General features: G+C 38.8%; 1 protein-coding gene and 1 non-coding gene across 2 annotated transcripts; both read right to left on the minus strand.

The window, feature by feature from the left end:
- Window positions 1–430: 430 nt before the first annotated feature.
- On the minus strand, window positions 431–23,712 carry LOC148849165 (uncharacterized). The gene is made up of 2 exons (XM_088948235.1): window positions 23,270–23,712; window positions 431–6,050 (listed from the first exon to the last, which is right to left on the minus strand). Exon 2 carries the CDS (start codon window positions 3,447–3,449, stop codon window positions 438–440), a length of 3,012 nt encoding a protein of 1,003 aa, XP_088804361.1. The 5' UTR covers window positions 3,450–6,050; window positions 23,270–23,712; the 3' UTR covers window positions 431–437.
- LOC148849166 (small nucleolar RNA R71) lies at window positions 10,454–10,560 on the minus strand. Its single transcript, XR_016101506.1, has one exon. It is a non-coding gene; the product is annotated as a small nucleolar RNA R71 (small nucleolar RNA).
- Window positions 23,713–23,743: the final 31 nt, after the last annotated feature.

The following is a 23,743-nucleotide window of genomic DNA, read 5'->3' on the forward strand; positions in this document are numbered from 1 at the left end:
TGGGATTTGACAAAATCTACAACAACTTTAGCATGATCAGTCCAGGTAGCTTTAGCTTCTACCCATTTCGAAACATAATCCACAGCTAGTAGGATGTAAACATTACCGAAAGAGGAAGGGAATGGGCCCATGGAATCTATACCCCATACATCAAATATTTCACATATCAGTATAGGGGTAAGTGGCATTTAGTCTTTATGGCTTAAATTACCTGTCTTTTGGCATTGTTCACAGGCCTTGCAGAACATATAAGCATCACAAAATAGGGTAGGCCAAAATAATCCGCACTCTAGTATCTTACGTGCTGTCCTCTTTGGGCCAAAATGGCCCCCATAGGCATATGAATGGCAGAAGTGAAGAATGGAGGAGATTTCGGGGTCGGGCATGCACCTTTGAAGGACCTGATTGGCGCATTGCTTCTACAGATATGGGTCATCCTAGATGTAGTACTTGGCATCACTTCTTACCTTATCTCTTTGAGCTCTTGTTAATTCTCCTGGTATGGTTCTAGTAACCAAATAATTAACTATATCTGCATACCATGGAGTTTCTTTTTGAATTGCGAAAAGGTGCTCGTCTGGGAACTCGTCTTTCAAGGGTGTTGCCTCTTCACTTGTAGTCAGCCTACTAAGATGGTCTGCAACCAAATTTTCTGCACCCTTCTTGTCACGGATTTCGAGGTTAAATTCTTGTAGCAGGAGAATCCAGTGGATAAGCCTCGGCTTTGATTCTTTCTTGGCGAGCAAATATTTTAGGGCTGCATGATCAAAATAAACAATCACCTTAGTACCCAATAAATATGAACGGAATTTTTCTAAGGTAAAAACTACAACCAAGAGTTCCTTCTCTGTTGTTGAATAATTGCATTGGGCAGCATCAAGGGTCCTCGAAGCATAATATATTGCATGAGTGGCTCTTCCAACCCTCTGTCCCAGAACAACACCGATGGCATAATTGCTTGCGTCGCACATAATTTCGAAGGGAAGATCCCAATTTGGTGGCCGGATGACTGGGGCTGAAGTCAGCGATTCCTTCAGCTTATCAAAGGCTGCCCTGCACCCTTCATCAAAATCAAACATCACATCCTTCTGGAGTAAATTACATAAGGAGCGAGTTATCTTGGAGAAATCCTTGATGAATCTCCGATAGAATCCTGCATGTCCAAGGAAAAAGCGAACTTCCCGATTGTTCGTGGGATAAGGCAGGGATTTAATAACATCTACTTTTGCTTTATCAACTTCGATTCCCTTAGAAGAGACTACATGCCCTAGAATGATGCCCTGGTCGACCATGAAATGGCATTTTTCATAATTCAGCACGAGGTTCTTTTCTATACACCTTTCAAGTACCTTTGTAAAGTTAGATAAGCATGAATCAAAAGAATCCCCATACACCGTGAAGTCGTCCATAAATACCTCTATAATGCTTTCCACATAATCTGAAAATATACTAACCATACATCTTTGGAATGTGGCGGGAGCATTGCAGAGACCGAATGGCATGCGCCGATAAGCAAAGGTACCGAAGGGGCAGGTGATGGTAGTCTTTTCTTGGTCCTCAGGTGCAACTGGAATTTGATGAAACCCTGAATAACCATCAAGACAACAATAATGAGATTTTCCAGCTAGTCTTTCAAGCATTTGATCGATAAAAGGGAGCGGGAAGTGGTCTTTTCGGGTTAATGAACTCAGCTTCCGGTAATCTATACACACCCGCCACCCATTTTGAATTTGGGTAGGCACTAACTCACCGTCTTGATTTTCGACCACCGTCATACCTGTTTTCTTTGGAACTACTTGTACCGGACTTGCCCACTTACTATCTGAAATGGGATAGATTATTCCGACATCTAGAAGTTTTAAAATTTCTTTCTTCACTGCCTCCACCAGCGGTGGATTTAATCGGCGTTGGGCTCCGATTGTAGGTTTGGAGTCTTCTTCCAAGAGTATTTTGTGCATGCAGGTAGATGGGCTTATCCCCTTGATATCAGCTATAGTCCATCCGATTACTTCCTTGCGTTCCTTAAGTTCTTGAATTAGTTTCCTTTCTTCGAGTGCATCGAGTTTGGAGGAAACTATCACAGGTAGTGTCTCCCCCTTGCCTAGGAACATGTACTTTAGGTGCTTTGGTAATGATTTCAGCTCCAGCTGGGGTGCCTGCACAATAAATGGAAGGAGCCTTGTGTGAGATAGGGGTAAACTAATGAAAGAAGAATTACGGGCAAATTCAAAAGATTTCAGTTCAGAAGTCAAAGTTTGCAGTTCTGAATTCAGCATAAACTTCTGCTTTGCTCGTTGCAGTTGATCAGGCCCATTGTTAAGTGCAACTCTCAGTGTGTCTTCATCTTCTAGCTCAAAAGTCTGCTGCACTAAGGAATCAATAACATCTATAGAGAAAATAGAATGCGCATCATTAGGGTATCTCATGGCATCATAGATATTAAAATTAATGATCTCACCATTGAATTCCATGGTAAGTGTCTCCTTGTGCACATCGATTTTTGTTCTGGACGTCTTAAGAAAGGGTCTTCCTAGCAAAATTGGGGTCGAGTTGGAAGAGTTATCTTCTTTTGTGTCGATCACATAAAAATCGGCGGGAAAGACCAAATTATTAACTTGGACTATGACATCCTCTAAGACTCCCTTCGGGTATGTAGTAGACCGATCAACAAGTTGTAAGATCACGCTCGTTTCTTTTAATGGTCCAAGATTCATTGTTGTATAAATAGAATGGGGCATGACATTTATTGAAGCTCCTAGGTCTAGCATAGCCTTTTCGATCTGGACATTTCCTATCTTACAGGGAATGGTAAACATACTTGGATCCTCGCATTTAGGGGGTAGTCTTTTCTGGAGAATGGCTGAAACATTTTCTCCTATATGGACCTTCTCATCACCTTTCAGCCTTCTCTTAGTAGTGCACAGCTCCTTGAGAAATTTGGCATAGCGGGGTACTTGCTTAATTGCATCAAGGAGGGGGATGTTTACCTCAACTTTGCGGAAGGTCTCGAGAATGTCCTTGTCTTGCTCCTTCTTCTTGGATCTCGCAAATCGGCTAGGAAAAGGTGGAGCGATGACTATGGCTTGGGGTGGCTTTCCGCTTGAATCCATTTGGGGAGATGGTGTCTCCTTTTTGGTTGTATCCTTGGATGCTTCTTGATTGGGTTCATTCAGCTCCTTCCCACTTCTCAATGTGATAGCGCTAGCATTCTGTTTCGGGTTGGTCGTGGTCTGGGAAGGTAGCCTCCCTGATGATTGGGATTCCATTCGACTCATAGCTGTTGCTAACTGGCTGACCTGATTCTCCAGGTTTCGGATACTTGTCCTCGTCTCTTGTTGAAATTGTTGAGTGTTAGTTGCCAGACATACCTGAGTTGGGAGCGGCTGAATATGGTGGAGCCGGTGGCCTGGTTTGATGCTGATGTTGGAAGCCGAAGGCCTTGGTTCCATAGTTCAGGTTGGGATGATCCCTCCATCCTGCATTGTAGGTGTTCGAGTAGGGATCGTATCTCTTTTGCAGGAATCCTCCAACAACATTAGCTTGTTCGTAAGGTTCATCTTGAAGCGTAGGGCACATGTTAGTTGGATGTCCCGGAGTTGAGCAAATCCCGCAAGCCTTCACCGTTTGTGTATTACCTGTGGCCATTTGACAGACAAGAGAGGTCAGGCTTGCAATTTTCTGTTCTAGGGATGAGATGTTTACCTCGTTAGCATGTGTTGTTGGAGGGTTGAGCCTATAGCTAAACTGTTGAGAGTTGGCTGCCATATTTGAGATCAACTCTCTTGCTTGTGTAGGAGTTTTGTTCACCAACACTCCTCCGCTTGCTGCATCGATCATACTCCTATCCATTGGTAGTAACCCTTCATAAAAATATTGGATAAGGAGCTGGTCTGGAATTTGATGTTGCGGACAGCTGGCGCATAGTTGCTTGAATCTCTCCCAATATTCGTAGAGAGTTTCCCCACTTAATTGTCTTATGCCACAGATCTCCTTTCTGATGTTAGCCGCTCGGGAAGCAGGGAAGAACTTCTCAAGGAATTGCCTTTTCATATCATTCCACGTGGTGATGGAACCAGAGGGTAGGTAGTACAACCAATCCTTAGCCTTATCAGCTAGTGAGAAAGGAAAGGCACGCAGTTTGATCTGTTCCTCGGTAACACCTTGAGGTTTCATGCTTGATCATACTACGTGGAATTCTTTTAGGTGCTTGTGAGGGTCTTCACCTGTAAGTCCACGAAAAGTAGGGAGTAAGTGTATAAGACCTGATTTAAGTTCAAAGGGTACCGCTAGATCTGCATACTCGATGTAGAGAGGTTGTTGGTGCAGATCCGGTGCAGCTAGCTCTCTAAGGGTTCTTTCTTCGTTGTTGGCCATGTCTTCTTCTTCAGAATGGTTGGATGGCTCAACGATTTCTGCAACCGACTTCACTCCGGAAGTGGGGAGTGATGCTGATTGGTTGTGGCGTTCCTTGGCTTCTTTCCTCAAGCGGCGAACTGTGTTCTCGATTTCAGGGTGGAGTTCACCTACACGAGAAGAGCGAGGCATAAACCAAACAAAAGGAAATAAACCTACTTAGGATGCCAATCCCCGGCAACGACGCCAAATTTTTGGTGGGTGCCGAACCCAACCAAAGATAAACATTCTTGCTCTGGGTTAATAATTTGCAGATAGTGATGAGCAAGGTCGTTCTCCACAGGGATTGGGTGGATTTATTTCCAAGTAGATGGATTAAGGGGGGTTGTAAAGCTAACAAAAATAAGAAAAATAGCAGAAAATAACAGAAAACAAAGATTAAATCGATGGGAGATGGCTTCCGGTTGAAGGGACAAGTTCAGCTTTGATTCGTAGCATTGATCCTTGATGCAAAGATAGATTCCTATGTTTATGAATAAATTGGTTATAGCTATTAACAAGCTCTAACAGCCAACTTCTACTCTTATTATTCGACAACCAAAACAAGCTCTTTGATTGCTTCCCTTATTAATAGGCAGTCCTAAACAAGCTCTTAGGATTTAACCTATTAATAGCATTAAGAGGGGAGAGACCCAATTCTGGTCAGCGATCTCACAAGCTCGAATCGTTTAAACCAGATCATATATTTTCCTAACATAGATCGAAAACTTTTTTTGCAATCAATTTATGTTAGTTGCCTCCATGATCGAACCTACCAATCATATATGAAACTGGAGGTTCAATCGGCCATAGATTATTTCCATTGAATGAGCAAGGGGCCCTTCTTGCTTAATCAACAAAAATAATCCTCACAGTTAATTAGCAGAAAATATATGAATACCCATAAACAATGAACTAAAATAAAAAAATCAATTAGATCTCACAATATTACAGAATCAAGGCTTTCCTAACCCTTCAACCAGAAATAAAATCTTACAGGCACTTCATGATGATGACGCAGCTTCTAGATGAGAAAGGGGGGCGAACTCTTGCTTCTTCCTCCTTGGTTGCTGATTTCCCTCTCTGAAGACTGAAGCTCTCTTGGAGGAATTGATGCCTTGGGTGCTGGTCCGTCTCCCCTTTATATAGATTTGGGGAGAGGGCTGCTCTCCAACTCCCTTAAGGAGATTATCCTCAAACTAGAAAGTCCTAGTCTAATTTGAACTTATCCTATCTAACTCTTATCTCTTATCTTTATAGGATTACAATTTGAGAATTTAAATATGGTAAAACTCTTTTATTGAGATTACATTCAACTTCTATTCTAATGGGACTCTTGGATCTTGAATTCGAAATGGGCTTCTTTAACAATTCGGGCTTGCTTCAAGACTCTCTGCGAAATGGGCTTCAGCTTGTGAAATGGGCCTTGCTGCGAAATTGCTCTGACTTTGGGCCCGAATTCGTCTTCAATGTGGACTGATTCTGCCAAAACCCAAAACATAAAAGTTGTGGGCATTTTCCTTATCTTTCATGTGTTTATTGAAATATCCAAATCGGAGTCCGGAATTGAGAGTTAGGCCCATATCACTGATCAGTGCCGAAACTGTACAAAAACATCTTATTAGCCTTGTTTTCTTCCAATTGCCTTCTTGCTTGCCCTGAATCGAAATACAAGAGTAATGAGTCCAATTAGGTACCAATTAAGTGTAAAATACTGAATATTGAGGGATAAACATATGACAAATTTTATTCTTATCAAAATTCCTGAAGGAGATATTGACAAACAAAAGGAAACTGTGAGACGTGGCTACAATTACACTGAATGAAGAATGCTCGGCAATCCTCCTAAACAAGCTGCCCCAGAAACTGAAAGATCTAGGGAGTTTCACTATTCCTTGCACTATAGGCAATTTGAAGATTAATAAGGCATTGTGTGATTTAGGAGCTAGTATAAATTTGATGCCATATTTGGTTTTTAAGAAATTAGGGTTGGGTGACCCCCAACCCACTAGAGTTGCATTGCAATTAGCTCATAGGTCCATCAGGCATCCTAGGGGAATCATAGAAGATGTATTTGTTAAAATTAACAAATTCATTTTTTTCATAGATTTTATAGTTTTATAAATGGAAGAGGATATTGATGTCCCACTTATCCTAGGATGACCCTTTCTAGCTATGGGAAAGGCAACGATTGATGTCTAACAAGGACAACTCAGCCTTAGAATTCAGGATGAGGAAGTAACTTTTAAAATTTCTGATGCTATGAAACATGCATCTTCTAGTGATGATTCATGTTATATGATAGATGTCATTGATGATGTGGTTGGTGGATACTTTCAAGTCAATGATCAGTGCCTCAAACCATATATAGCGGATGGAGCATTGCCTACCCCGTCAACTGTGTACCTAGATGTTCATTGACCCCACTTGACTGTCAAGCTTCAGACAGAAAACAAGCACTTATTGGGAGGCAACCCAATACTGATAAGTAGTTCTTATTTTTATTTGTTTTCTTCTTTTTTTTCATATCATTCGAGTTTCTTTTCTAGGATGTTAATTTTGTAGATTGCTGATATCCCTAAGTGTTTATCATTCTCTCCTCCTAGTTTCTTGTGGTTCTTAGCAGCTAGAAGGGTCCAAACAGAAGGAGTCATTCCAGATTTCAAAATGCTCTTCAAGGAAGTTCTCTAAACCCCCTCAATTACTTGAAGTCCCACTGCCCTCATTTTTTAATTCATCTTCACATTCTATCTCTATGAACATTGAGGGCAATGTTCATGTTAAGTGTGTGGGAGGCCGTGGCTATGCACCTCAATCACCCCAATACATGAATGCATTGATAGGCCGAATAAACTGGAAATTCCCTCAAGATTATTGCTGTTTATAAGGTGAATTCCATGAGGGAATACGGTGAGTTGAAGGAAATCATTGTAAGTGCTAGAGTTTATTCCTATGAATTATCCAATTTTGTCACAATACATGAGGTTAAGGAAGTTGAATAGGTACTCTCATCATGACCAGCACTAACTCTCTTCATGTGTATAATGCACTTGATTGAAATCTTAATGATCATTCGAGTTATTAGTGCACATCTGAACTGTAATGCATGAATTTCAACATTTGCAAAAGAAAAAAAAAAAGAGAGAGAAGAAGAGAAAGGGACAAAGTCCAAATAACTCCGTTGTCATGAACTGAATAGTAAAACTAGCGGTTTATGATATGAATTCAGTCCCAACTCCGCTATTCCAAGTTGAATAATAAAACTAGCAACTTGGAATATGAGTATTGTTATCTGCCTCTAGCCTATGACCGGTGTGAGATGGAGCATAAAATGCACTCACACCAAAAAAAAAAAAAAAGAAAGAAAAGAATTCAGTGATGGCTAAGATTCAAATGGACAAAATATGGTTGAAAATTCAATTAGGTGCATTGACAGATTTGAAACCAAGCTCGAGGTGATGGTTAGTTATGGCAATCAAGGATCTGCTATATACATGGATCGGAAGTGAGTGCTGGAGCATGAAGAATCTCATGTTCTCCCTTTCCTTGACTCTTATGTATGTGGTAAGAATGGCTAATCATGGGGATGAATTAGAATGTTTATGAATGTTTCCCGACCACTTAATGCATTCTCATCCTAAAATTCATTCGATAGATGATAATAATCTGGGGGATGATCAGTTTATGGTAATATCTTTGCCCGAGGACGAGCATAGTTGTGTTTAATTTGAATCTTTTGCAAAGATTTTTCTTGATTTGTGTCTTTGTTACTTGGGGACAAGTAACAATTCAAGTGTGGGGAGATTTGATGAGAATGAAAATTATCATATTTTTATCCCTTAATATTTAGTCTTTTATACTTATTTAGTGCCTAAATGGACTCATTAATATCTAGACAGTTTCGGCACCGCGTCGTAATTAGGGCATAACTCTCTCATCCGGAATCCAATTGAAATGGTTGATTCAAGATGCGTTGGAAAGATAAGGAAAATTTCTACAACTTTCATGTTTTGAGTTTTGATAGATATGGACTGCATCGAGGTCAAAATCAAGCCAGAGTTATCTGTAACCGCATTGCTGACGTGCTGGAGCCATTCCTTAGCCTACAAGTTTTCATCTGGGAATTCACCACTCTCCCACTTACACGAGAACTTGGTTTTATCTACTAAAGAGAAGAGTATAAAAAGAAAAGAAAAAGAAGAGATTAGGGTTTGAACCCTAAGAAAGAAAGAAAATTGAAGAAGAAGAACTGTTGGAGAGAAGAGAAGGGCTGTTGAATGCGAATTGGAGAAGAATCACAGCAAGGAGATCGGAGATTGATGCAAAGATCTTAAGTTGTCTTCCTCTTTGGTTCTGTAATTTGATAACCTAGGTTCAATTAGGGTTTCTTGAGGTTTCTCTATTGAATCTTTCTTCTTTCTTTCTTCTATGCGAACCATGATGAACTTTACTCCTGATTTGTAATTAAACTTGAGCAGATCCGATTGAGTGTGTTTTATTCTTGGGATTCTTGATTAGGGTTTCGATTTATAGAATAATCTTGGCCGAATTGTTCTTGCATATTGGATTACTTGAATTGCTTGAGAAAGAGTTTAGGTAATTAGATCATCTAATCAAGAAATAGACTGAATGCATATTAGAGATAAATGCATGGTTCGATTGGCAATTGTTCATGCCTGAATTGATGACCTGCAAATTCTTTGTTCTTAATGCATCTTTGGTGATTAAATTTTTGATAGAGATATAGGAATTGTCATTCAAAGATAGGGTGGACTGTGCTTGAGAGAGGCTACTCATAAATTAGGGTTTCGCCAACCCAAGACTGAATTCAACTTGGTTGGATAGCTTACAGATTTGATTGCTGAATCGGTTCTATCAATTCTTATATGCAGTGCCTATTCTTATTATTAAAAGTTGTTTGATCCGAAAGTAATTAGGGTAGTTGCTTGATCTTAATTACATCATGAGGGACTAGGTTTCAATTATTAGGGATTAGTACCTGATCATGCATTGATTTTTAGTCATTAATAAAATCGATGAGGTTCTTGCTATATTGTTATTTGTGATGATTACTTATCATTGATTGATCACCAATGATTCGTTCTTTAATCAAGATTATCCATCGAGAGATGATAGTTGAGGTGGACCTAATAACACTTATTCGGCCATTAATTTGGTAGAGATAACAATTGTTGGCAGGATTTCCTTAGAGGTGTATTAACAACTTGTGTTTATGCAAAGAGGATTCGATTGAAAGAATGAGAATTCATTGATTGAATTCCATTTAATTGAACATAGGTTTAGCTAGTCAACTCTTGAGAACGATTCTTGAGAAGAAATTAATAGGTGGCTAAATAATTCATTCCTCGTGGGAACGATTCTGTACTCCTTACTATATTACTTGCACGACTCCGATTGCCGGGGAATGTATTTTATTTAACACCATAATTAATTTAGTTTCTCTTGATTTAAAGCACAGTTCTTTCTTAGTGTTTGCTAGCTTTGTTTGTTTGCATTCTTTCCTTAGGTAGTGTTTCGGCGTATGCAAAGAACTCGAAGTTCACAACCAAGCTTCTTCCTTTCAGACTTGAAATTGAGAAGTTTGTTAGAGAAAACAGGAGAGCTCAAGGAAGAAAGGGTTCTAGAGATGGTGGAGGATAATGGAGGTAACCAAGTAGATCAACATGATAATGAGAGAACTCTAAGAGATTTTGCTATGCCTGGGCTGCATGGTGCACAACAGAGTATTGCAAGGCTGAACATCAATGCCAATAGCTTTGAGATTAAGCCAGCTCTACTCCAAATGATCCAATCCAATGTGCAATTTTATGGCATGGGCAATGAAGATCCTAATGCTCACATTGCAAATTTCTTGGAAATCTGTAATACTTTCAAATACAATGGAGTTTTAGAAGATGCTATTAGGCTGGGGCTTTTCTCTTTCACCTTGAAGGATAAAGCTAAGGCATGGTTAAACTATCTACTTACAAATTCCATAACTACATGGGCATAGCTAGCACAGGCTTTCTTGGCTAAGTATTTTCCCCCAGCTAAAACCACAAAGATCATCAAAGACATCACTACTTTTCAGAAATTTGAGAATGAATCATTGTATGAGGCTTGGGAAAGATTTAAGGATTTGTAGAGAAGCTGCCCTCACCATGGCCTACCTAAGGGACTTTTAATTCAGACTTTCTACAATGGAGCTACTCGCACTACTAGAGATACTATTGATGCTACTACATGAGGTTCCTTGATTTGGAAAACTATAGATGCTGCTTTTGATCTCTTAGAGGTACTGGCAACTAATAATTGTTTGTGGCCAGCTAAGTGGCTAAATCCACCTAGATAGGGAGGCAAATCAGAAGTGGACTCCATATCATCCTTGTAGGCTCAAATTTCAACTTTAATCAAGCAATTGGGCACCATGAACGTGCAGGCCAACGCCATTAACAATTCTATGCAACCAATCTGTGTGTATTGTAATTGTATAGGTCATGTTAGTTCTGACTGTTGTGTTGGAAATTTTAAATTTGCAGGTGGAAATTTTATGGAGCAATGCAACTTTGTGGGGAATCAATTCCAAGGAAGGCAGGTAAACAACCCTTACTCCAACACATATAACCCAGGGTGGAGAAACCACCCCAATTTTTCATGGAGTAGCAATAACAACAATGCTGATAGCTCCAGTTTCCAAAACAAAAACATAACTAGATAGCACGGACCACAAGGATTCCAGCCACATCCTCAGTCGGATAGGTCAGCTTCTTTTGAAGCCAAGCTGAATAAATTCATGGACATGATGAGTAGCAAGATGTGCAGCCAGGATGAGGCCCAGAGAATGATGGAAGCTAAATTTGATCAAATTGCAAGGAGCCATTCGTCTTCAATTCACAACTTGAGTTTAAATTGTAGAATTTAAATTTCAAAATCTAAATTTGAAATTAAAATTCAAAATTTAAATTTCAAACAAAAAAAAAAGATGAAAAAGGGGGTCAAAGTAAAATAAAATGAATTCAATGGCTGGAGTTTGTGGAATGAGAAACTTCTAACCTGAGCCTCGAGTAGATTGGAACCATGTGTCTCAACAACTGGACAAGATTAATGGGATGGCCCAAAGACTTGATCAAGTCCTTGCATTTTGTTAACAAAGTGGCCCAAACCCAACCTTGTCATCCTATCCAACATGTTCCATCTGTGCAAGCCCGACCCATCATGTTAGCCTATGCCCTGTTAGCGGGTCCATGTCAACTAGTCTATCCAAACCAAGTACATGTGGCCAACAAATTTTTCCAACCCAATGCTAACCCATTCTTTCTCCTATGTAACCTTGGGTAGGAAAATCATCCCAACTTCACTTATGGGGCCCAAGCCCAAGAAACCCTCCTACCAGATGTGCACTCTCAATGGTTTGAAGCCCAAACTCACTGGGAGTACAATGATTACCCTAGAACTCAACCGGCTCAACCATGTCAAACTTACACACAGTCCCGACAACAGTATCATCCATCTAACTCCATGGCCCAGTAATTTCAGAGGCAACAAGTGTAGAACCAATTCCAGCAGAAGTACCCAAGGAATTAATCGTCTCAATCTTATCAGGCCTACCCACAACTTCCTCAAACCCGTATAGTAGATGATCAATTCATGCTGCTTTAGCAGTTGATCCTAAATCAATAGTAGTCCATCGATAGATTGTAGAGCCAAATAGGACGGCAAGCTGAAGCCAAGGCGAGGAGAAAAGTAGGGTAACTATTGAGTCAACTGGTTGAGAACCCTAGGAATTAGCTAGCGGGTCTTCCTCCACAACAAATTCATCCACCTCCTAAGAACCCTCAGTTTGAAAATGCCAAATCTGTTACAACCTTAGGGAGTGGGTGGATTTTAGAAGACTTGTATGAGAAAAAGAAAGTTGAAGAAGAAGAAGAAGAGTAGGAAGACCCTAAGTTTGGGGGGGGGGGGAAGAAGAAGGTAAAAAAAACTTTAGAGAAAGAGCCTATAGTGAATCGACCTGTGTTCCCCTTTCCAATCGCACTCATAGCCAGGCCGTTACGAAAGAAGAAAGAGATTCGCAATGAGGAAATCAGGGAATTATTAAAGCAAGTACATATTAACATCCCTCTCCTCGATGCGATTCAACATGTCCCAACCTAGACCAAGTTTTTGAAAGAGCTATGCACTAAAAAGAGAGAGCCATGATTGGCTCCACAAAAAGTGATGCTCTCGGTAGATGTTAGTGCAGCCCTCTTAAAACAACTTCCCTAGCAAATGAAAGACCTAGGTGCTCCTCTCATAAGCTGTGCCATCTCTGGAATCACCTTTGATTGGGCCCTATTGGATCTTGGAGATAGTGTGAATATGCTTCCGTCAATGATCTATGAAAGGTTCAAGATTGGCGAGTTAAAACCTACCCCGATAATTCTGCAAATCACTGGTCAGTCGGTCAAGATTCACCGAGGTGTTATCAAGGACGTCATTGTTAGGATAGAGAAATGTTATTTCCCTGTAGACTTTGTTGTCCTAGACATGACCCCAACCGAGGAGTTGAACCATAACATGATAATCTTAGGACGACCGCTCCTAGCAATGACCAATGCAAACATTAACTATAAAATAGGAGAAATGGACATTTCATTTGGGGAGCAGAAAGTCCAGTTGAATGTTTTTAGTGCCTCTAAGTATCCAAACCTAGGGGAAGATGAGTGCAATGTAGATATAGTGGATGCTCTTTTGGATGATCTTTTGGATGACTTGTCTACCCCTTGGTTAGCCAATTTGAGCCCTATTGGTATGAAGAAAAACGTGAGTCTTATAGTCTAGAAGTAAAGTAACATAGTTTTTAGTTGCTTTTGCTTTTAGGGTTAGAGTTTTTCTTTTCTTGATTTGAGACCAGTTGGCAGACCTTAAACCCCTTAGGAAAACCCTATCGATTGTTCCCTTTAGTCCAAGTCCCTTTGCAACATCCTAGTCATGGCATTACGGACAATGGCACTTAAGTTAGGGGGTGAGGAAAGAAAGAGAAAATTGAAAAAAATTGAAAAAAATTAAAAAGTTAATCCTTTAAAAATGCAAAACCAAAAATTTTACTGAATTTAAAAAAATTTTCCATTAAAAGTGATTCCTAAACAGAAAAAGTTGAGGAAATTGATAAAAGAATATTGAATTTTATAGAAATTGGTAGCAAGTGATAGGAGTAAAAATTTGTCTTATTTGAATATTGTTGAAACCATTTAGAAATTGAAAAATACTTTCAAGTTTGCCCCTACCAAGATACAAAGAGAAAGATTGAGAAATTAGACAAATAAATTCTTCAAAATTGTTAGAGATAGTGGACTACCTTGAGTAGTGTTTAAAGAGAGAGAGAGAGAGAGAGAGAGAGAGAGATTAAAAGGTCAATGGATGTGCTAGACTTAGTAACTGGGTCTCTTCACCTAAGTCAACTGTAGAGATTCACGTCAAATAGAAAAGGGAATTCCAAAGACAATTACCTTAACACTTAGTAGCCAGTTCTCTTCACCTAAGACAAGTGTCGAGATTCATGTAAAACGATAAAAGGTGATAATAAAAATAAGTGTGCATAGCAAGTTTAGGGGTAGAAATCCATTGTCAGAAATGATAAGAAGAATACCTGTCCGATTTTAAAATAAATCGCAGCTAATCAAGATAGTCCACAAATGGAAGGGTATATAAGATTTTTAAGCCAAGTTTCTCTAATATTCAAAGTAGGACAATTTTACCCCTTAGGCCCAATACCGATTCATACAAAGTTTAAGAATTCTTGAATCAAGATACTTGGCTAATTTTGTTAGGGATGACCTTGCAATGAGAATGATCTATATACTCAATGTAATTTTAAGGCTACATTACTAAGAGACTAGGAATGGTTAAGTTGGGGGGTGTGATAACTCTGCATTTCGATGCTTTAAGGGCATAATTTCAGGGCTATTTTTGGCCTTAGAGTAGTCAAATTGTATAATTTTCCCAGTTAAATTCAATGTTGTGAACTCTAAGGGTTTCTGTGCAAATTTTGAGGAAAAATGGAAAAGTTTCATGGCTGAAACGTAGTTTTTGGGAAGCTAGTGTGAAGTCCAACTGAGAGAGGGGATGTTTTTGTGAAAAATTGAGCACATGAGGGCGCCTCCTATCTGCTAAACCCAGAATGGCACCCCTCCTACTGTATTAGCACGCTCTCTTCTCATTAGAAAACCCTAGGGTGCCTTCTAACTCATTCTTTACATCCTTAGCAAACCCTACCTATTCAATCTCCACCTTCCATCCTTTCTAATCTCCACTATTCATTTTAGGGCATTCTCTTTTTAGCTTTTTAACCCTAGGGCATCACCTAACTTCTAATCCTCACCATTCAGCCCCTAGTAACTAGATCTTAGCCCTCTATTCCATTCTCTATCTTAACTATCCACTATAAGGCACCACCTACTCCTTCTAATCTCCACCTTTCAACCCTAGGCGCCTCAATCTCCACCATCAATTTTTGAGTGTCCAAATATCAACCCTACATAATATTGGGCAACCTCTCCTTTTCGTCTCAGCCTTAGGATCACCCTAGAATCATCATAACCCTTCATTAGAAACCCTAGGGCACCCATATCTTTGCTATAACCAAGTTGCCACCCCCTCTTTCTCTCTAATCCCAGTTGTATCCACCATTCTCTATAAAAATGACCCAAGGGCTCATGAGAAAGGGTTGGATTTTGCCCCAAGTAAGACGGAAGGCTGATCTTGAGAAGTTCAAAGGTAGAGGAAGAAGAGGACACCCAGGTAAGAGGAGGGGTTCTTGCTTGCAGTTCGCCTAAGCCACTACTGCCACCTCTGGATTCGGGTTCCAACCATTAGTCTTCCATTGGCCATGTTATCCCCTATGCATTGGCCTGCATCTGTATTCCGCTAGTTACGTTAGCCTCTATGCCTTGACCCACGTCTGTCTTCCACTAGTCACATCAGCTTCTATGCTTTGACCTGCATTTGTCTTCCACTAGTCAAGTCAGCCTCTATGCTGATCCACGTCTATCTTCCGTCGGTCATTTCAACCTCTTTGCCTTGACACGTGTCTATCTTTCATTGGTTATGCCAGCCTTTATACTTTAACCCGCATCTGTCTTCCACCGGTTATGTCAGCTTCTATGCTTTTACCCACGTCTATCTTTCGTTGGTCATGTCAACCTCTATGATTTAATCCACGTCAGAAATCCCGTTGGTCTTTTCAGCCTCTATGCTTTGACCCATGTCAGAAATCCCATTGGGCATGTCAACCTCTATGCTTTGACCCATGTTAGAAAATCCATTGGTCATGTCAACCTCTATGCTTTGACCCACGTCTATTTTTTGTTGGTCATGTTAGCGTCTATGCTTTGACCCATGTCAAAAATTTTGTTGGTCATGTCAAACTCTATGCTTTGACCCGTGTTAAAAAATCCCTTAGTCATATCAACCTCTATGCTTTGACTCACATCAGAAATTCAATTGGTCATGTCAACCTCTATGCTTTGACCCGCATAAGAAATTCCGTTGATCGTGTCAACCTCTATGCTTTAACCCATGTCAGAAATTCCATTAGCCATGGTAGCTTCTATGCTTTGATCCACGTAAGAAATTTTATTGGTTATGTTAGCTTCTATGCTTTGACCCATGTTAGAAATCCCGTTTTCAAGTTTTCTTTCTTTGATCAACATGAGTATTAAGAGAAGATATAAATGTTAATAAAAAATTAGAGAAAAAAGAAAGAAAAGAAAAGCAAAAGAAAAAAGAAAAAAGAATGAAATGAAGGATAAATAATGTCCAAAATTCTACAACAATTATTTCACATTGTGTTATATCAATTTCTTATCGGTGTTTTGTGATTATGGTTTGCAAGAATTTTGAATCTTTTGTCCTGCATAGTCTTAGTGATTGTTCTTTTTATCATTAACATGCTTTGCTTTACGACAAATTTACCCCGACTCCGCAAGGTGTTCACCTAGGAGGGGCCGTTTATCTAAAATATCTAGTTTTCACAAATCTACCCAAACTCTACAAGGTTTTTACGTAAGAGGGGCCATTTATAAAAAATATTCAGTTTTCACAAATCTACCTTGACTCTACAAGATTTTCTAGGAGAGGCCTTCTTTTTCAAAAATATATAGTTTTTGTAGTTTCACCCTGACTCTAAAAGGTTTTCACCTAGGAGGGGTTGTTTTTCAAAAATATCCACTTTTCATAGTTCTACACTAACTCTGCAAGGTTTTCACCTAAGAGGGTCGGTTTTTTCTTCTTCTTTTTTCCAAAGGATCCAATTTTCACAATTCTACCTTGTCTCCTCAAGGTTTTCACCTAGAAGGGTCGTCTTTCAAAATATCCAGTTTTTGCAGTTTTACCCTAACTCTATAAGGTTTTCACCTAGGATGGGCTATTTTTCAAAATATCCACTTTTCACAATTCTACCCTAACTATGCAAGGTTTTCACCTAGGAGGGACCGTCTTTCAAAAAATATCCAATTTTCGTACTTTTACCTTGTCTCCACAAGGTTTTCACCTAGGATGGGACATTTTTCGTAAAGTACCCAATTTCCACTAATTCCATATGGTAAACTATTAAGTTGCTCTATCATTGCTTCCTATTTGTTTTCTTTCTTTTATGGCAAATGTGCCTTGATTCTGAAGGTTCTTGATACCTAGGAGAGGTTACTTTTCTAAGAATAAAATGGTCTAAACATCATAAAGCGATGCTGCACAGGAACTCCTTTATGTCTCAATCCTTCTTACTCATTTCTCCCCTTTTCCAAGTGTGCCCTTCACAAAAAATCTGTGTACTTCTTTTTGTCTTTGTTTTTTCGTAGTCATCTACCACACAACAAAGACCGGCAGCTATTAGCACCTGATTTTTTCTTGATCCACTGCTTGAACTCCAATTCACCTTAAACACCCTATCAGACCATTTTGATCCTTCCAAAACACCCAAAACCCCCAAAAATAACTTGAATTCCACCTTGAGAGACCTCAGATCCATCTTTAAAACCTGCCAGATACCTATCTGATGACCTTGATCAGCCCCTATCAACATCTTGACCATTGGATCTGATACTAACATCAAATCCAAGACCACTTAAAATACCTATCCCTAAATTTCATCTCAAAATTCCTTTATTTATCCCCTAAACCCAAGATCACCTTGATCTTGACACATCTGAACCAATCAGACCACACCTTTAGACTCCAAATAGACCATAACACCTATTCAAAAAATTTCACCCCTAGTTCTCCTATTTGCCCTTCTATCAAATCAACATTTTGTTCTGAAACATCTCATTGGCCCAAATTCCTACGATCTTGACCTTCTAAGACTGATTAGGCCTCACCATCAGATCTTGGACACCCAAAAATACCCACCTATGAAATGTCGGCCTGAAAGACCATCGTTTACCCACCCATCACACCTTGATACCGTTTCAAGGTCCTAGATTGTCCGGATTCAATGTTTGCTTAATTCGGGCCCAATTGGCCCAATCTAACCTCACCAATCACCTCAAACTACCCAAAAACCCTACCTTATGAATTGTCATCCAAAATAGACCTTGTTTGCCCCTTGATCACACAAAGATTCTATTTCGAGACTCTAAATTAACCAAATCGAGCCCTTACCAGATCTACCCAATTTAGGCCCAGTTGGCTCAATTAACCCTATCAATTAACTAAGACTTTCCAAAAACCCCACCTTTCCAAATTTAAATAGAAAATACTCCCACTTTCCCTTTCATCCAAATAGATTCCTTTCGGCCAATTTCTTGACCCAAAAACACAAATTCACTCTTCATGGTCAGACCCATCTCAACCTTCAATTTTTTTACCCAAAACCACCCACCATTGGACCAGAACCCTAGTTTGATCCCCCCGTTGGACCGACTCTGACCCAAACCATGAAATTGCCAAAACCATCCTTGTTTTTTCCAAAATTACCAAAATGCCATTTTAACCTAATATTTAAACTTTCTTTGATTCGAAAGGAAGGGGGGATTTTCATATTTTCAGACACTATTCATCTCCTTCGATAGAGAGCCTATGTGGTGGCAGTTCACAAATCAGTAACCTTCTCCAGCTCTTGCATATCGTCTTCCCTCTTCAAACTGTTCATCTTCCTAAAGCGGCAAATCCAGTGGCGATGAAAACCTTCATTCAGCACTATTCATCTTCTACCTTTGGGCCTTCGAACAAAACCAGGACAAGAGAGTGGCAACCAATTTCTGCTCCCTTGTCTGGATTCCTCTTCCTCTTTATTATTTTCTTTCTCTCACTCTCTCTTCTCTTTCTTCTTCTTCTTCTTCTTCTTCTTCTTCTTCTTCTTCTTCCCATTCTAATCCCAAAGAACTAACTCAAATTTGAACATTGTTCCTCCCCTTCTACCTTGAGATGAGAACATAGCAGCAACAATCCTTCATTTTCTAGTCTTGGAAAACAGTTTGTAGTGATAATATCCATTTGGTGTTCAACTCAATTTTTAGTGGTTCATCATCGCTTTTCAAGAGTACGTTTAGTTCTAGGCATCCTCAACCATTGATTAATTCCTTTTCACTCCTTTAGTCATTTTCTTGTGGAAACTACTCTCTACAGACAAGTAATCAAAACAGAACCGTCTGAACTATCTCTCTCTACAGCATCAGCTGAGCTTAGGCCAGAACATAACAAGGTATATTTTCGTTATATTTTCTTTTATTTGATTCTCTCTTCTTTTCTCCGGTTATTTTGTTCCTCTTCCATTTTTGCTACTAAATGATTGGAATCCAAAAGGTGTGAAGGTAGACAAGGCCGGTGACGAAGCTCTATTGAGCTAGTCTCTGTAGAGTCTTTGAAACCCAACTTGGTCCGTTAATCGTGAGCTTCTACGCTGAATTTGCTATGCTCCATCTTTCCAATTTTTTTTTTTATTTTCTTACTTTTTTTCTTTTCTATGGGAAATCATTTAGTTGATGGTTCCTTGAAGAACCAAGTAGTTGTCTGAATTTCCCATTTGTCATTTATACTATGATAAGATTGCGGATAATGTTCAATTCATTGTATGCTTAGTCTTTTCTTTTAGCGCTTCGGATGATAATGTAAATAGTATTCACTGATTTTGGATCTGTTAATATCGTGTTTCCCATCTTTTTCTTTAAAAAAAGTAGAAAAGACATTAAATAATATACAAAAGAGAGATAGAAGTAAAAAAAGAAAGATAAATATATAAACAAAAATAAAGTGAAATTGGGGCAAATTCTGTTATGATGCTTTGTTCTAATTTGTCCTGCTTTATTGAATTTTTGTTTATTGGTTTTGCCTTTTCATGCTTGTTTGAGACCCGATGTGGGCCCCACCAATTGGACCCAAGAGAAGGGGGCCTAATCCCTTCTCTCTCCAATCCGAGTCTTACCCAAACTAGTGTAGCTAGTGCATGGGATTTGGAGTCACTATTAAACCGAACTCATTTTCCGGTGTTGATCTCGGAGGTCCCATCACCTCCAATTCCGTATTTGATGGGTGGTGACTCCATTCCCAGCCCAAGTGGCAAGTGAGCTACTTTCCGATGCTCACAGGCACATTGCCTTATGATTCAATGAATGCACATGGTGTCTTTGAATTATCTATTTTATCCTTTTTGTCTAATATCACCTATTGGAGATCCAACACTAGATGAAAATTTTATTGAGGGAAATTGTCCAAACCCACCATCACATTTTATGAATTCTCTTAAACTTACTACAACTTTTCAAAAGGTCCATGGAACCCCATGTTAGTGAGTTTTATTTTCCAAAACTCACCTTCTGTTAGTGCACCATTAGAAAAGGGTCATTTAGGTTAGGGTTAGACTGAAATTTTCTCTTTCTCTCTCTGCTCTGCCTTTCTTGCTCAAATTAGGCCACCGCACCACCTTCTTAAAATAAGGTGAGATCCATCATATGGATGGCTGAACCATGCTAGATGGTAGGGAGAAATTTTAAAAAATTTCTTTTTGTATTTCGGGAATCGTATTCCCAGTTTTAGAAAAATTGCATTTTTCAATGATCGTTCTTGAATAGAAATCAGATTAGATTTGAAATCAAAAGGAGGGAGATGTATACCTGGTATGGATTCCACAAATGTATCTCCTAAAGTGGTAATTCACACCCAAACTGAATTCCAAAACCAACCTCCATTGAAAATGGCGTAGCATGAAATGAAGTCGGTGCAACAACGCAATTTTCAGCAAAACTGCAATCCAATCTTTTGGATCGAACAAGGGATGTGACCACGGTTTTTCTTTGATGTTTTCTTGCAAAAATTAGAGATCAAACTGATCAAGATCAGTCACAATAAGGGGAGGTCGAATTAGGGTTTTTGGGGCGACAAGAGCAGCGAAACAAAACTGAAAGTAGAGTCATAACTGGAGCAGTTCGATCTCTCTTTTCTTAAGCTTTAAGGAGCACCACTCTTAATCAAATTAAGAGGTTCCTAATCCAAATATTTATTTGAATTTAGACTCTATTAGTGGATAAGAGTTATCCTCTTATGTGAACGGGTGCTCCAAACCCATATTCGCCCAAGTCATATGATAGCTTAAGCAGTAATGTAATCACTTTATTAATCTCTTTAATCATGTGCTTTAGGCCCATTAAACAAGTGGCTCACATCCCAAGATAGTTGTTGGCCCATTTAGGTTCAATTTGTATGGCATGAGACCCCAACAATGACCTCATATAAGCCCACATAGGTTCAGCCCAACCTCTGTAAAAAGGTTTGGCCGAATTCATTGCCAAATGCAATGAACCTATGAATCCATCAATATGGGCTCTTAATGGGCCCAACATTTACAATTAAATGATCCCTAAGTGCAGCCATTCTATGAAGGCCCAAGGATAATGGTCTTAAGTAAGATATATCCCATCAGGTAAACAACCCTTAATAGACTCTTACACTTAACATCTCAGCCCATAATGACCAAATATTGCCATATAGTGATGGGCCTCTCCCTTGACTGCAAGGTGCAGTGTTGCACACTTTGCTCAGATGGGTCACAGGAATTAAAACCCTTTTGCAAACCCTTTTTTCTTAAAATATAATATATGTATTACCATATAAATATATTTTGCAAAACAAATCTCAAACATGGTTGAAATCGATTGTTGACAGTTTTGGTTTCCATCAAAGAGAATATAGTCCTGATCATTCATTTTGTCCGAATGAGGGCTGATCCTATCACTATGATCACCCACTAAAGTGAATTCTCAAACTGCCCCAATATACCCAGGTTTTGACCCCCAAAGGATCTTATTGAATGGCATATCAAAAATAGCCCGATCCGACACCCAGTGTAGTGCTATAATCAAGTCTAAGGACTAGGTGTAATGTTCCTATTTTTCCCATCAATCTCCAAGGTTTAGGGCATAATTGGAAAATGATCTAGGTTTAGTACTTCAAACAAACACACACTACATGTGCTTCGGCTCCAATGCTAGCAGTTGAAACAATCTATCACAATTTCTTTGATAGCACATTAGTATTAGCCTTGGTAGAATAGACTCCCCAAATCTATCCAACGGTTGAGAACATTCTAAAATAACACGAGTGTCATAAGTGTCTAGTTTAAAGGGTAATTACACAAAAATACAACAATCATAACATGAAACAATTGTGTCTTTTATTAATATACAATAAATGCATTTATACATCATTTTGATTGGAGCTAAGGGCATACACTATCTAATACTTCTCCCACTTAGATCTTGAAGGTAGTCCCTGCTGGGCTACTCGACCTAGAGGGAGGACGGAATTGGGTATGGAGTTTGGAGTTGCCACCTAAATTTTTGGAATTGAGAATTTAAGAAAACCTGAGATTTTTTCAAGAAAAACAATTTAGTTTTCTTGGTGACCCATTACCCAATGGGGATGTGATTCTTAGGATCCGGGGACTAAAGTACGATGCAGGAAGGTGTTAGGCACCCCAGACACGCTCGATTAATCCAGTCTCTACTTCATCAAATTCCAAGGAAAATCTAATAATATTGGGGAAAAAAACGCACACACATACGCACAAAAGAATTTCTATGAAGTAGTGATCTCAACTATAAATTTTCCACAAGAAAGAAGCAAATAAAGTAACTAAACGATTGTAAAACCAACTAAACTATTTAACATGAGAAACATTTGCTAAAACTAGCGCAATACCAAATCAAGGAATTGAACCTTCTACGATAATGTAACTAAGGATTCAAAATTGCAATACTTGTGAAAACATGAAGGAGAGAATTTTTCTAATGACTAGATGAAAAACAAAGTAGTAACTAAATTTTTCGTTTGCAAGACAATGACTATGCAATCACTCTATATGCTGAAAATCACAAGAAAAAGAAAATGACTCAATGAAACATCTAGGACACATTAATTATGCAATGAAAATGCTTTAAACAGATAGGTGTTTTAAGATGGAGCACTAGCAATTGTGGATTTTTTTAATTGTGACAAATAAGATCAAAACAAAAAAAAATAATGAAAGAACTGAGCCACATGTACGTAGAGAAAAAAAAAAATGAAGTCTCCACGGTGACCACAATGAACCACTAAATAGATGCAAGCATATGACCTCTAGATTACACTAAAAGAAATTTATGCTAGGGGATATTTGAAATAGGTGAGAAGGATTAAAAAACACATAGATTAATTGAAGCCTAGGATGCAACGAAATAAAGATGAAAAAAAAAAACTAACTAATACGGGTACAAACGAGAAAGGAACTAAATACTAACAAGATTGAAGTAAAAAAAAAACAATAATAATAAAAGAAGTAAAATTAAATAAAATAACAAAGAAAGCTAACACCTAATTAACCTATGAAATGAATGGGTTAAATCACTGATAATCAGAAATTTTATAGTACCTGGGAGATTGCTTGGAAAGATTTAAATCACCTCCTCTTTCTTGGGTTAAGCATAGCAAGTCCTTATCTTCGATCGGCAACTTTAATCCCAATGTATGCCTATGCTGCATAATCCTGAACTCTTCTTGTACTTTGAGGGATCCCAAGCATCAAGACGAAGACGAGTCCCCAATCATCGTGAAAGTTTGAAGATGTAAATTTTGTAGTCAAAATGTTAAAAGAAAGCTGTTGGTTGCCTACAACTTTCTGCAACAGTACGCTTCAAGCAAGATTTAACTTCTCAAAATGTTTCTTACATCTAAACTACAATGAAGTAAACTTTAAAAGAAAGCATACGTTATCCTACAACAAGATTATCCTATGCTGAAAATGGAAGATTACCTAAACCATTAATGAGATTCAAGAAAATAAAAATTCTGGAAACAAAGAATAGGATAAGGGGTGAAATTCACCTCTTTGTGCAAAGAGCTAAAA

Source organism: Nelumbo lutea, chromosome 6 (assembly GCF_056320005.1).
Source record: "Nelumbo lutea isolate HS-2025 chromosome 6, American lotus-T2T, whole genome shotgun sequence".
Lineage (NCBI taxonomy): Eukaryota > Viridiplantae > Streptophyta > Magnoliopsida > Proteales > Nelumbonaceae > Nelumbo > Nelumbo lutea.